At 39.4% G+C, this 13584-nt stretch overlaps 1 protein-coding gene across 5 annotated transcripts in view; it reads right to left on the reverse strand.

Annotated features, from left to right (window-relative positions):
• LOC127456753 (hemicentin-1-like) overlaps positions 1–13584 on the reverse strand; it is a 145180-nt gene that overhangs the window by 47813 nt on the left and 83783 nt on the right. For all 5 annotated transcript variants that reach the window (XR_007899882.1, XM_051725314.1, XM_051725312.1 and 2 more), the window contains exons 38-46: positions 12837–13013; positions 12566–12717; positions 12280–12403; positions 11650–11825; positions 10907–11003; positions 10466–10588; positions 10035–10190; positions 9656–9937; positions 8883–9050 (exon numbers count right to left, since the gene is read on the reverse strand). Coding sequence is in view for 4 of the 5 variants with exons in the window: in XM_051725314.1 (XP_051581274.1) it covers positions 8883–9050; positions 9656–9937; positions 10035–10190; positions 10466–10588; positions 10907–11003; positions 11650–11825; positions 12280–12403; positions 12566–12717; positions 12837–13013 (1455 nt within the window). In the remaining variant the exon portion in view is untranslated. The remainder of the gene's footprint in view (positions 1–8882; positions 9051–9655; positions 9938–10034; positions 10191–10465; positions 10589–10906; positions 11004–11649; positions 11826–12279; positions 12404–12565; positions 12718–12836; positions 13014–13584) is intronic.

Raw genomic sequence — 13584 nt, forward strand, 5'->3', positions numbered from 1 at the left:
TGATTGTTAGTGTCGGCAACACCTTGTGCTTCACGGTACTATCTGGTGGCTGGTGTGTGACTGCGCTTAGGTTACGGTACAATTGTTATTATTATTATTTTTCACTTCTGTACAGTATAGTTAATATTGTGTATAACTGTCGTGTCATTAGTGCCACTCGGTGCTATCCGATGGCCAACTTGATTCTCTTATGCGCTCAAGCTGCTTGTCATAGACTATCTTTCGGTTCTATCCTAAGATAATATTTGGTTCAATTCAATGTATTTTTATATAGCCCATTTAAAAACAACTTTGTTGACCAAACTGCTTCACAATCAAGAGTCTAGAAACAGTTAAGAGATTAAGAATGATGGAAACATCACCACACATAACATACATACTGTATAAACAATATAAATTCAACAGGAAAGACTATGTATTAAAAAGGACAGTGTATGTGCATATACCTCCAGTTTAAGATTCCCTAGATTCAAAAGCAAGAGAAAAGAGATAAGTTTTCAATTGAGATTTGAAGACCTCAACAGATGGGGCCAAACGAATATGAAGGGGAAAATTATTCCATAGTTTAGGGGCAATTACTGGAAAAGCTCGATTCCCCCTTAGATTTTTGCTTGAACCGAGGGACAGCCAACAGGATTTGGTTTGAAGATCTCAGTAGCCTAGAAGATTTGTGGTGGCTTAGGAGATCACTAATATACTGAGGAGACAGACTGTGTAGTGCTTTAAAAACCAGTAATACAATTTTAAAATCAGTTCTGAAGCCAGTGAAGAGAGGATAGCACAAGAGTAATATGCTCCCTTTTTTTAGTGCCAGTCAGTAGCTTGGCTACAGCATTCTTCATGAGTTGCAGACGGGACAGTTGCCGCTGACAGACCCCTGCATAGAGAAAGTTACAATAGTCTAGTCTTGAGGTAATAAAAGCATGAACAATTGTCTCTAAATCTTTAAAACTAAGCAAGGGTTTTAGCCTAGAGATCATTCTGAGCTGGTAAAAGCTGTTTTTAACAACAGAATTTACCTGATTCTCAAAGCTAAGTGCCGAATCAATTATGACACCGAGATTTCTCACCTTATCTTTCACCGTTATCGCCAAGGAAGCAAGGATACTGGCTATCCTCTCAGTATATTTAGGAGGCCCAAATATAATAATCTCTAACTTGTTTTCATTTAGCTGGAGAAAATTATTAGACAACCAGCTTTTAACCTCTTCCTGACAGACCATCAGAGACTTAAGGGACTGATCATTCCCAATTTTCAGAGGTAGGTACAGCTGTGTGTTGTCTGCATAAATATGATAAGAAATGACATGTCGGTGGCAAAAAGATCCAAGAGGTCGTATGTATAATGAAAACAGAATTGGGCCCAAGACAGAGCCTTGAGGGAGGCCATATTTCAGGGTAACAGAGGAGGAACAATAGATTCCATTGTTCACAGAAAATGACCTATCATCAAACCACTTCAGTGCAGTCCCTCGGATGCCATTATCACACTCCATGTGGTCCAAGAGAATTGAGTGATCTACAGTGTCGAATGCTGCACTGAGGTCTAACATAATTAACACTACAGCCATCCCAGAATCAACAGCTATTAATAAATCATTTGTAACTTTTAACAGGGCAGTCTCTGTGCTGTGACCAGCTCTAAATCAAGACTGGAATATGTCTAGGATGTCATTTTCTTGTAAAAAAAAAAAAAAAAAAAAGGGGTGATTTGAGATAAAACAACCTTCTCTAACACTTTTGATAAAAATTGTAATTTTGAGATTGGACGAAAATGTTCCAGAACTGTGGGGTCAAGACCTGTTTTTTTTTTATTAAAGGATGAACCGCTGCTTGTTTAAAACAGGACGGGACAATACCATTAATCAAAGAACTTGAGATGGGAGACGGTAATTCAATATTAGAGGAAGTAATGTGTGATCTGATAAGATCAATCTTATTTACAAAAAAAGTTTAAAAAGTCTTCACAGGCATTTGGAGTTGAATGTAAGGACTTTTGGGCAGTGAGCATTTCTATTTATTAAGACTGAGAAGTATTTTGTTCTTGCAGCTTTTGCTGCATGCTGATAATTATTAAGTGAGTCTCTTAACATTTCATAAGAAATCTGAAGCTTGTCTCTCTTCCACCGGCGTTCAGCTTTCCTACAGATCTGCCTAAGAGCATGTGTCTCATTATTGAACCATGGTTGAGGTTGAGATTTGTGACGTTATTTCTAAGTGGGGAACCGACATTCATAATGTCCAGGCATGTAGAATTAAACAGTACAGTCATCTCCTCTGTACTTAGAGAGGGCTCTGGTGTCTCAATAATAGTAGAAACTGAACATGCTGGTTGTTCAAGTCTCCGAGCTTGCTGTTATAATCACGGATGTTTTGTGATTCCCTACGGTCCAAACCGAGGGCACATATTATTAGGCTGAATCATGGCACACGGCTCTCTCGTCACCAGCTTTCCATCTCGTTGTAAACTGTTTCCGAATATACTTCTCCCTGATGATGGACACCATCGCTACCCATCTTGATTAGGGGTTCAACATTTACGGGAGGCCCCGTGCTTGCACTGTAGTATGCTACCCAGTGGTGATTTCTCAGGGCCAGCAAAGCCTTCTCTGCTGGCATAAAATGCCTAATAAATAAATATTTTTTCATCCTTTCATTCTCATTGACCTTTTTGCCTATGAATTTACAATTGCTTTTCTCTCCTTATTCATTTACAAACGAATAGCAAAAAACAAAAAGATTATTCAATCAGAATTTATCCCTCGATGCTTACAAGCAAAGTGTGACAAATGTTTCACAAATCGAATGCTGAAGCCATGCTCTTTAGCCGAAGCAGCGCATTAGTCTGAGCTCCACCCAGTTAGGCCTTCAGAATTTCTGAAGAATCCCTCAACACTGCAGTGAATAGGCATCTAAAGTCAGACTGTCAGATTCATCAGCAAATCAGATTAATTTATTTGTTCTTGGTGGGTGTGGTCTTTAGGATATGTCCCAGTCCAGGCCTTCTAGCTGGCCTTGAGTGATGCAATCACGCTTTAAGTGATGTACATAATTTGAAAGCGAAGAGCGCGAGATCTTGCTGACGAGTTGGCAGTCACTGCCACATGACCATTGAGAAAGAGACCCTTATGGATTTAAAAACCTGAGATGTTCTGCATGATCGTGCGATTGATTAATTAAACAGGAAAGGAGGACTGATTTTCACTTGAAGCAAATTGGTAAGTGCTTTTTGCATTGTTATAACAAAATCAGGTGTGGCTTGCTCAGGCTAGGCTGCCTGAAGATTGTAAAAGGACCCTGAAGGAACTTGTTCCAATTGTTCCAGGACATCAGTTTGGCCCTAATGTCTCTGAGGTATTGGAGAAGAGAATGAAGTTGTCAGAAACTTCATGACAACTGACACAGATCCCACGCCTATTTTTAGAATGCCTCCAGCTCACCATCGCCACACCACCATCAGCCTCAGGGGGGACCATGTCAACAACCTCCACCCCCCCCCCCCCCCCCCCCACCCCTCGTGATATGCTGGTTTGGGAATCTGCTAAATAAGCAATAGGCCTGAGGTTATGGAGCTCTAACATTGTTTTAGTGAAGTTGCAAACCTTATAACCTAAATAAATGCAAAGTATTAATCAAAGCTAAGAATGAAGAAATTGAAAGGGAGTGTGGTGAGACTTAGCAAATATTCCTTTTGAAATCGTACGCGTCACATTGCCAGAGAGCATGAGGATGTGCTACGCGATGTAGTGCAGCAAAAGGTGAGCTAGTATGCTACACTACTATTCGATAATAAATTAATAGATAAGTAATGTATCTTGTTGTTTTGCCATCATGTTAGTGCAGCTGCCAGCTAGATGCAAGCCCGGTTCTGCGGGGTTCTGCGGGGTTGCGAACGTTAGAGCACCCTCAATTGAATATGTAAGCTTAATAATACTGTATATTGGCAAAGCATTTTGCCTTGAATCCCGGCTTATACACACACAAAACCAATAAACATGTATGATCTTGCAGATCAGTGTGTCCTAATTTGCAGGCGGAGCATTCTGCTTTCACGCCTCCATTGTACAATTGAGCATTTGATTAGTAAAGATATTTGCTCTCGCATAGAGAATTTCATTGCAGAATTATCTCACTTAATCGACCAACTGTTGCTTTCGATTTCTGCTTCGGGATAAAGTGGCACATAACTGCTGGTCAGTTTCCCAAAGCCAAACCCACACCTTAACGAGAAGTGAAACGTAAAAAATTATTCTAGATTAGTGGTTGCAGATAACATCTTCCGACATCGCTTGCTGCATGCATTCATATAAATGATTGTACATTAGAAAAAAAAAACCTGTGTAGGCAGTGTCATTTGTGAATTAAATATTTTTTATTTGTTTGGGGATCATTAAACATAATATATATATTGGAAAACAAATCTCACTTTATGCAGGACAAATATTTTTTATTTGTTAAATCCATGGTTAAACCTTGCTGTACATATAAAGAGTGCATGCACAAGACATGATCGTTTGATGCATATAAAGTCCATATTCACTTTATAATGCTTTAAAAATACCAAGGAAAAACAAAGGGGGCACATGGTATTTTCTAATATAATAATTATTATATAAATAACCACAGTCCTTTAGATTGCATATGATTTGTACATATAAAATTGTAGGGAATATTAATAAAGCAACAACACTGAAAAAGAGAAAAACATTCACTGCTCTTTCCTGGATAACTCAATACACCCTTTAAAACTGAACACAAAATTAGGATGATAAATTGCTCATTTTAATTTACAGACCCAAACTCTGACAGCATTAAATCAGAAACCTATTAATGTATCAAATCTACAGTATAATCATTCCATGGAGACAACTGAAAAACAATTATGAATTTCACTTTTACATGCAATATTTTTCCTGGTACCAGTCCATGTTTTCATTATTGCCATTAAATTCCCATGCATTGTACATAACCGATTTGTATTTAGATTTGCACTACATATGTGTGTGTGTATGTATGTATGTATGTATGTATGTATATGTATGTATATATATTCATATATGTGTATATGTATATATATGTGTATATGCATGTATATGGGTATGTATGTGTGTGTGTATATGTATATACTGAAATGTTTCTCATGATCTTAAAAATCTTTTGATCTGAAGGTGTATGCTTAAATGTTTGAAATTAGTTTTGTTGGCAAAAATATAATTGTGCCACCATATTAATTTATTTCATTATAAAACTAAAATTGTATTAAAAAAAAAAGTTTTTGAAATGGATGACTTGGACCAAATAATAAAGAAAAGCAACCAATAAGTGCCCAACATAGATGGGAACTCCATCAATACTGTTTAAAAAGCATCCCAGGGTGATACCTCAAGAAGTTGGTTGAGAAAATGTCAAGAGTACCTGTCTGCAAATTCTAGGCAAAGGGTGACTACTTTGAAGATGCTAAAATATAACACAGATTTGTTTAATCACAACATAATTCCCATAGTTCCATTTATGTTATTTCATAGTTTTGATGACTTTACTATTATTCTAAAATGTGGAAAAAAAAAAAAAATTATAATAAAGAATGAGTAAGTTTTCAAAACTTTTGACTGGTAGTGTATATATATATATATATATATATATATATATATATATATATATATATATATATATATATATATATGTGTGTGTACTCCGCATGTACTTGAGCGGAGCGTCCGCTTGGGCCGTGAGTGGCTGAGCGGAGCGCACGTGCATGGAGCGTGTTATCGAGCGGAGTGTCACACCGCTCCGCTTCGCTCACATGCTCTGGTACAGACATGAGTCATTAAGAGCAGTTCATCTTCGAGGTTCGAACAATCGGGTGGCAGATGCTCTATCCGGGGATCTGCTGCAACCAGGAGAATGGAGGCTCCCCTCGGATGTTGTGCAGATGATCTGGCATCGGTTCAGCAAGGCAGAAGTGGATCTGTTTGCATCAGAAATTACCACTCATTGGGTCAGGATGCGCTGTCTCACGAGTTGCCGAACTGCCTGTTGTATGCATTTCCTCCTATTCCCCTGGTGTGGGAGACATTACACAAAATATCCCTTTGCAAGCACTGGGTACTTCTAGTGGTACCTTAATGGCCAGCCAGACCATGGTTTCCTCTACTTCTGAGTCTGTTAGAGGGCAAACTATGGCAGCTTCCCATCAGGAGAGATCTCCTTTCTCAGATGAACGGGCGTGTTTGACACTCGGATCCAGTTCGCCTTCAGCTTTGTGTCTGGCCACTGGGCCCAATCCAATGCTAGTGGATTGTGAACTGGCAATAGTCCATACCATTAATAATGCCAGAGCTACTTCAACACGGCTGCTCTTTGGAGAAAATTCTCTTCATAGAGTGGAGACCAAGGGATTGATCCGGTTCATTGTAATGTACCGAAATTCTTGAGCTTCTTGCTACATCTATTAAATGACAGCAAGGCAGCTTCTACTTTAAAGGTGTAAGTTGCTGCCATATCCGCACATCACGCACCAGTTAATGGTTCCTTTTTGGGGTTTCATAGCCTTGTTTGCAGCTTCCTGAAGGGAGCAAGATGTTTAAAACCTGTTTGTGTGGATCCTTTCCTGTATGGGACTTGCCACTTGTGTTAGTATTTCTAAGTGCACCACCATTTGAACCATAGAATGATGCAGATCTTAAGTGGATTTCCTTGAAAACAGCATTTCTGTTGGTTGTTGCTTCCACTAAACGAGTTGGTGAGCTTCATGCACTCTCCGTGAGTGAGTTGTGTTTGCGCTGGTTACCAGAGAATACAGGGGTTATTCTCTGTCCTAATACAACCTTTCTACCGAAAGTCCTTTTACAGCAATTTGTGAATCATTCCTCATGACTGTGTTGGTATGTGTCATCCACTAGTGCTAAACACCGCCTCTGACGGTCAGGAGGAATGAAACAGAACGCTAGTTACATATGTAACTGTGGTTCTGTGAATTCCTGATGACCGCCAGAGTTCCTTGTCATTCAGAATGCGTGAGAAAGGGATCCGAGGCAGGGCACCGAGCTGCTGTGTATTTTATCGTTGCAGCTCAGTCTGCATCATGACATGACTTTGTTGATACATTTTCTTGACCTATCTGGCTACTGCTGTGATTATCCACTAGTGCTAAGCACCGCCTCTGGCAGTCATCCGGAATTCACAGAACCACAGTTACATACGTAACTAGCGTTAATGTTCACATCAACCATTAGAATGGGGAAAAAATTTGATCTCGACCGTGGCATGATTGTTGGTTGCCACGGTCACTCAAATGATGACAGCACACGTGGATGAATGACTGAATTATTTCTGCACATAATTGAAAATCAGGAGATAGATGAGTGTAAGTATAGACTGTGCATTGTTCTCTAAGAGAATAAATTAATTTGCTATAAATAAAGAATCTTGAGATTTACTGAGGGGAGCTGCATCTGCAAAATGAATAACGAATCAGATGCTCAAACAGCAAAAAAAAAATTTCACTTTGTCTCAGAAATACAGGCTGTATAAATGTCCCTATTGTTTGGTAGGAAACGAGAGACCTTAAGTCCACAGCTGTTTAAACATAGCTTAACCCGTCAACACAAGTCAAATGTCCCATTTTCACTTACAGCTTCTGTAAACGAATAATTATCACTCCCTAGGAGAGCTCTAAGCTGATCACCTGAACAAATTATTTCCTTTCTTTCTTTCCGATGTGTCCCTAGTCTTGAGTAGCTAGACTTCCTGCAGTGGTCCTCAATGCAAATTTGACAGATTTTTTTTTTACAGACATAACTCAGAAATCTTCTTGTGGGTATCTAGTTTCCTTGCTACTAAGTGCCTGATGCTGCTAGCTTTTCAAACTCTGGCAAATTCAGTGAGTGGTTCTTCCTCAAAAGTGCTGAGTTTATCATCCCTGGTACCTTCTTAACACAACTTTGTTTTCAGATGGATTGAAGTTGTGTAAAGCCAACCAATCAGATTGGATTTGGCCAGAAACTGCCATTTTGTGTGCAATATTCATCAGATGGTCATTGAACGGACTATGGGTGGTCCGAGGGAGTACTGTTAAGAGACTTTTGTGCTCCTTTTTCTCATATAGAGGGACAGAGTTTTGTGGTCAGAAATGATATACTATACAGAATCTATGAATATGGTGTGACTGTGGCTAGCAATACTAATTCTAATCTTATGTTGACATATTACTGAATGAAGACGTGATCAATAATGTCATAGTGTCACATGTTTAATCCTTCCCTCAGTAAAACTAGGAGCACTATACTAGGAGTTCTGGTCATAATTCCTGTCCAGCTCCATGTCTGTGGCATCCAAGCTGAGAGTCTGAGAATAGCACAGCACAGATTCATTTACAATGTGATTCATTTTACAGAGGTGACCTCTGGTAGTTTATGATGTCTGAGGTTACAATGATGAATGTAGCTTATAGTTGCTTTTGCCAGAGGATCGGTCTCTGTTTTCACTGGAACTCGTTAATGGAGAGCCTTCACATGTTTAAATATGAGAACATCTGTCGCACTGTTTGACCTCTGGTAGTTTATGATGTCTGAGGTTACAATGATGAATGTAGCTTATAGTTGCTTTTGCCAGAGGATCGGTCTCTGTTTTCACTGGAACTCGTTAATGGAGAGCCTTCACATGTTTAAATATGTTTTCTTTTCAATTATCCTTTGATCTGAGGTGTTTGGCCATTACTGAAACTATCTTGTTGCATCTTATTCTGTTTAAGTTATTATTACTGGTTAACCATATCCTTCAGCCGGTACTGGGTTCTTTCCCTGAACTCAGCAGAGATATAGGGTGTAGACATTTTGGACCATTCCCAAGACAAATACGGTCAAAGAAACAGAAACTGATACCTGAAATGACACGAACAGAGCTGGACATGCTGATTGATCGGCCTTCTTTGAGCCAGCTGATGGCTGGTGGTGGCATTCCAGAAGCTTCACAGGTGAGAACAACTGGGTTTTTCACAACAACACTCACATTCTCAGGCACCTGTGTCTGTCCGATGATAGTGGGAGGAACTGAAGAGATGATATACATATAAAATGTGAGTATATGTGAATGGCATCAAACAAAATCTCACTCATCTTCATATGGAATAGGTAAGTGATAATGTACACTCAGCCATCATTATCACAAATAAACCCTGACAGGGTGATAAGGACCCTGATGTTGTATCACCCTGAAGGGGTTTATTTTACGATTGTGATGGCTTCTTACCAAATAAATTAATAAATGGACATAAAATATTGATTTGAGTTGACATTATTTTATTATGTAAGAAGAAAGAGACTGTGGAGTGATACAAGAACATGAAACTACTATGTAGGAAATCAGATGCCCAGGACAACGTTCAAATATTTGGTTCAGCGTTCATACAAAAATACTTGACTCTGAGTGCTGCGATTGACCAATTAGAATCAAGTACTCCAGAGAACCATGTAAAAAGTAACATTACTTCTCTGGTGATCTTTAGGACTATGCTAAAAGGACTATGAAATATTCTAAATAACAGGTAACCCTCACTAGAAATTAATATGTTGAGAAACTCAAGCTGAAGACATATAAACAAGCACTGTCTCTTCTGCTCTCTCTTCAGCACTCTAAAACTCAGTTTTTCTCTCACCATGTACATTGACATCATATTTCCTGTCAGTCTGTCCTGCCACATTCACAGCGATGCAGGTGTATCGTCCAGTGTCAGCCACCTGAGCATCCTGGATGCGTAACAGTCTGCCCTCATTAAGTATCTGAGCCCTGCGGCTGGTGCTTAGAGGTCTGCCATCCTTCATCCATGTAATAGTAGGGCTGGGCACCCCATCTGCTTCACACTGTAGGGTGACATCTCCACCACGTGCCACTGTCTCCTCATCCGGACCCTGAGCTGAGGAGCTGATGGAGGGACGAACTTTTGGAGCAAAGTAAGGAACAAAGGTAGTAGTGAAAAGAGGATTACTGGATCATTTAGTGGTGGCTGTAATATAATGTGAGAGAGAATGTTGTACCATAAACTTGCAGGCTGTACTCTTTCATTGCATTTCCAGCTACACTGGAGGCCAGACAGGTGTAAGAAGAAGCATCAATTCTCTCAGCATTGAAGATCTGCAGATGACGACCACCAGACAAAACACGCACCCGAGAGTCTCCCTTTAGCTCTGAACCTGAGACACACAACAAGAAAAAAATACTAGATTTTAAAATTCACTTAAGAAAATGTAAGTGATGCTTGCCTGTGCAAAATTTGGGCAGGACAAGTTATGAACAAAGTTTAAAACCTAAAAAAAGTTAGGGGTTTGTTCAAATCCAACAGAAATAGAAATGCTTGCATTTGCACTTAGCCCTAGTTATAACAGATGGTAAAAGTGAGGATGGTGATGATGATGGATATAAGGAGTTGGAAGATGGTGATGATGAAAACAGTGAAGATGAGCCATACCCTCTTTCTTCCAGGTGAGACTGGGAGGAGGGATCCCACTGGACTCACATACAAAGGTGATGAGGCTACCCTCAATCACAGTCAAAAGAGACACCTCATCAGATCCACGGATACTGGGAGGAACTGGGGAAAAGGGAGTGTATTAACAGATACCAAAAAGAGGGAGGGAGGCGAACAATTTACGTTGATGTGTCCTGCAGTTATTGTAAAACGGATTATTGATCAGATCATGCTTCATCCATCCTAGATATTACACACACAGTAGTGGGGGCAATTTAATATATTGGCTCATCACTGTACAGTGACATCTCTACTGACATCACCACCCAAAATCCCTGTAGAATATCAGATGTGTAACTCAGTGGGAGCTATTTAACAGTTAGCAACATGATGCATTATTCTGTTGTGTGTGACATACAGTAAAATAAATTAAGCACTCACCCCACACATTCAGGTTATAGTTCTTCCCTGTTTTTCCTGCCACATTGGTAGCCTCACACATATACCTGCCTGTGTCCTGGACCTGTGCACTGTCTATCTGTAAAAAGAAAATAATGACCATAATCAAAACATTACCATCAAAATAATGCTGTGTAAACTAGGAGAAGCTTCTTCCTTGTCAATGTAGCACAGGCTGACAAAAACCATTTTTAACAAAAATGTATGCAAAATATAATTCAAGAAAAACAGTTACTTTTACATTTAGTCATTTAGCAGAATCTTTTATACAAAGTGACTTACAAATGAGGAACATACAGTAGGAAGCAATTTAGAACAATGTTTTAATTTTCTATAGAAAATGTGCTTGATGCTTGCCTATATAAATGTTGCTAGTGTGAGTGGCTAGGTGGTTGCAACGGTGTTCTTTGTGGTTGTTTACAGGCCGAAGTCAAAAGACTTAAGTCTCTATGATATTATGGTTCTTAAATATGGCTTGGGAAAAGTAATAGCACACCTCTCCTCAACAAGCCACACAATTTGAGGTGCCATTCATGTTCATAGTATAAATGGTGTGGGACGAGTTATGAGCCAAAGTTTGGATTTGGTCAACCCCTAACTCTAAGAATAAGCAATAGTACACGACTTTTAAGTATAATAGATCAAATAGTTAATCGTCAAATGTGAAGTCATAACAGCTACTGAAGCCGACATGAAGCAGTTACATGCTGGTTGATGTATTGTACCTTCAGCAAACTGCCGTCTTCTGACAAGCTCAGTCCTGGCTTTCTATAGAGCAGTCGACCGTCTTTCTGCCAGCTCAGTGTAGGTGGAGGGATGGCATCACTTAGGCAATGCAGCTGCACTGTCTGACCAATCAGAACTGTGTTGTTCACCTCCTGACTTATAATGTTAGGTGGCACTGGGGGACAAAACACACACAGATACAAACATAAATATTTCTTTAGATTTTTCAGAAACACACACACTAATCCAAACCTCTCCTCGACACAAAGCCTTTATTAACAGTTCACAAATGATTACCATAGCAATTCAGTCTGCATTTTTAGCACAGTCAAACTTACGTCATGCTATAAAACAATGTTTACAGGGATTTGAGCTCAAAACTTCAATACAACTTCTTGACATACTGACATGACAAATTAGAAATGATTTACTCTTTAAGTGATTTTTGACAAGATTCTTATTGATGCTAATCACAAACATGCATTTCCAATCATCAGCTTATTTTTTTGCATATATGATAAGCAGTTAGCAATTGAATTAAAACTCAAAACGACTGGAATAGATTTGCAAGCAAACGTGCCTAACCAAGATTTAATTGGGTTTGGAGTGAGAGAGTTTTCTGGGCTCACCGTACACACGCAGGTCATAGTCTCTTTGCTGTTCTCCACCTGCATTCACAGCCACACAAGTGTAATGACCAGTGTCACTGACCTGTGCGCTAAGAAACTTTAACACCCTGCCACCTGACAAGACCTAAAATGAGAGAACACTGAAATAAACTAGTCATAACTTATAACTATCCTGCTGAAAAAGACCAGCTCAGATGAGTATGTATTCCCTTGCATTTCCATGCTTGTTTATGCTAGACCGTGTCCAAACCCCCATTCTACCACCAACACAAACAAAAACACACACCTGGATGCCATCTGAGAAGCTGGAGACAGGGCTGCCCTCTTTGAGCCAGGTGAGGCTGGGCACAGGGACCCCTGAGGCTTCACAATCCAACATGACTGGATCATTCACCACCACTGTTATCATTCCACCTCTACTGGAAATAGTGGGAGGAACTAACAGAGACAGGGGGAGAGATGATCAAAAATGGAGAGAAAAGTGTATTAGGAAACAATGAAAACCTTTATGAACATTTAAAAAAAAACAGACAACCACCTCCTGCAAACACACTCACCATACACCTGCAGGCTGTGTGTGAGCTCGGTGCTGCCGGCCACATTGATGGCCACACACTTGTAGAGTCCAGCATCTGACACCTGCGCACGGTCAATCTCTAGCACCTGACCTCTGCTCAGTATGTTAACTCCTGCAGAAATAGTCAATGGACGGCCGTCCTTATACCACGTCACAGCTGCAGCATGAGAGAAGACAAAGAGTCTAAATTATACCAGCATCTATCTCTATTTTTGTAACTATTATTAGCCTGTTAAAATTAAAACCTGAGTTCCAATTTGCATACTATCCATCCAACAGAGGATGCAAGATTAGAATGTGTGTCCAGAATCATTAATGTTGAAAACATTAAGCAATTAAGCCAAAGGTGCACTGATGATATACAGTATGTTTTCTTGTGAATTTCTGAAGTGTGTATTCATGCAATCTTTTTCATAATACTACCCACAACCCCTTGCGCAAAAAAGAGGAGTTTGTGACATTTCTCTTTTGACCTCTTTATTTTCAGTTAAAGAACAGTTAAAGAATAAGGAACGAGAGACTCAAGCTGACACAAAAGATTTTAATGTATGAATATAAGGGTTAAGAAATAATTAATTTTAAGGTTATGAATGGAAATGGACGATAATGTTTACATACAAATGCAAACATTATTATTAGTATTCTAGCGTACTCTTTTGCTACACACTCAAAAGTATGTCTTAACACCAGTAAAGTACATACTTTTAGTGTATAGTATAAGTTATCGA

The sequence above is a fragment of the Myxocyprinus asiaticus genome, chromosome 19, assembly GCF_019703515.2.
Source record: "Myxocyprinus asiaticus isolate MX2 ecotype Aquarium Trade chromosome 19, UBuf_Myxa_2, whole genome shotgun sequence".
In the NCBI taxonomy this organism is placed as follows: Eukaryota; Metazoa; Chordata; class Actinopteri; order Cypriniformes; family Catostomidae; genus Myxocyprinus; species Myxocyprinus asiaticus.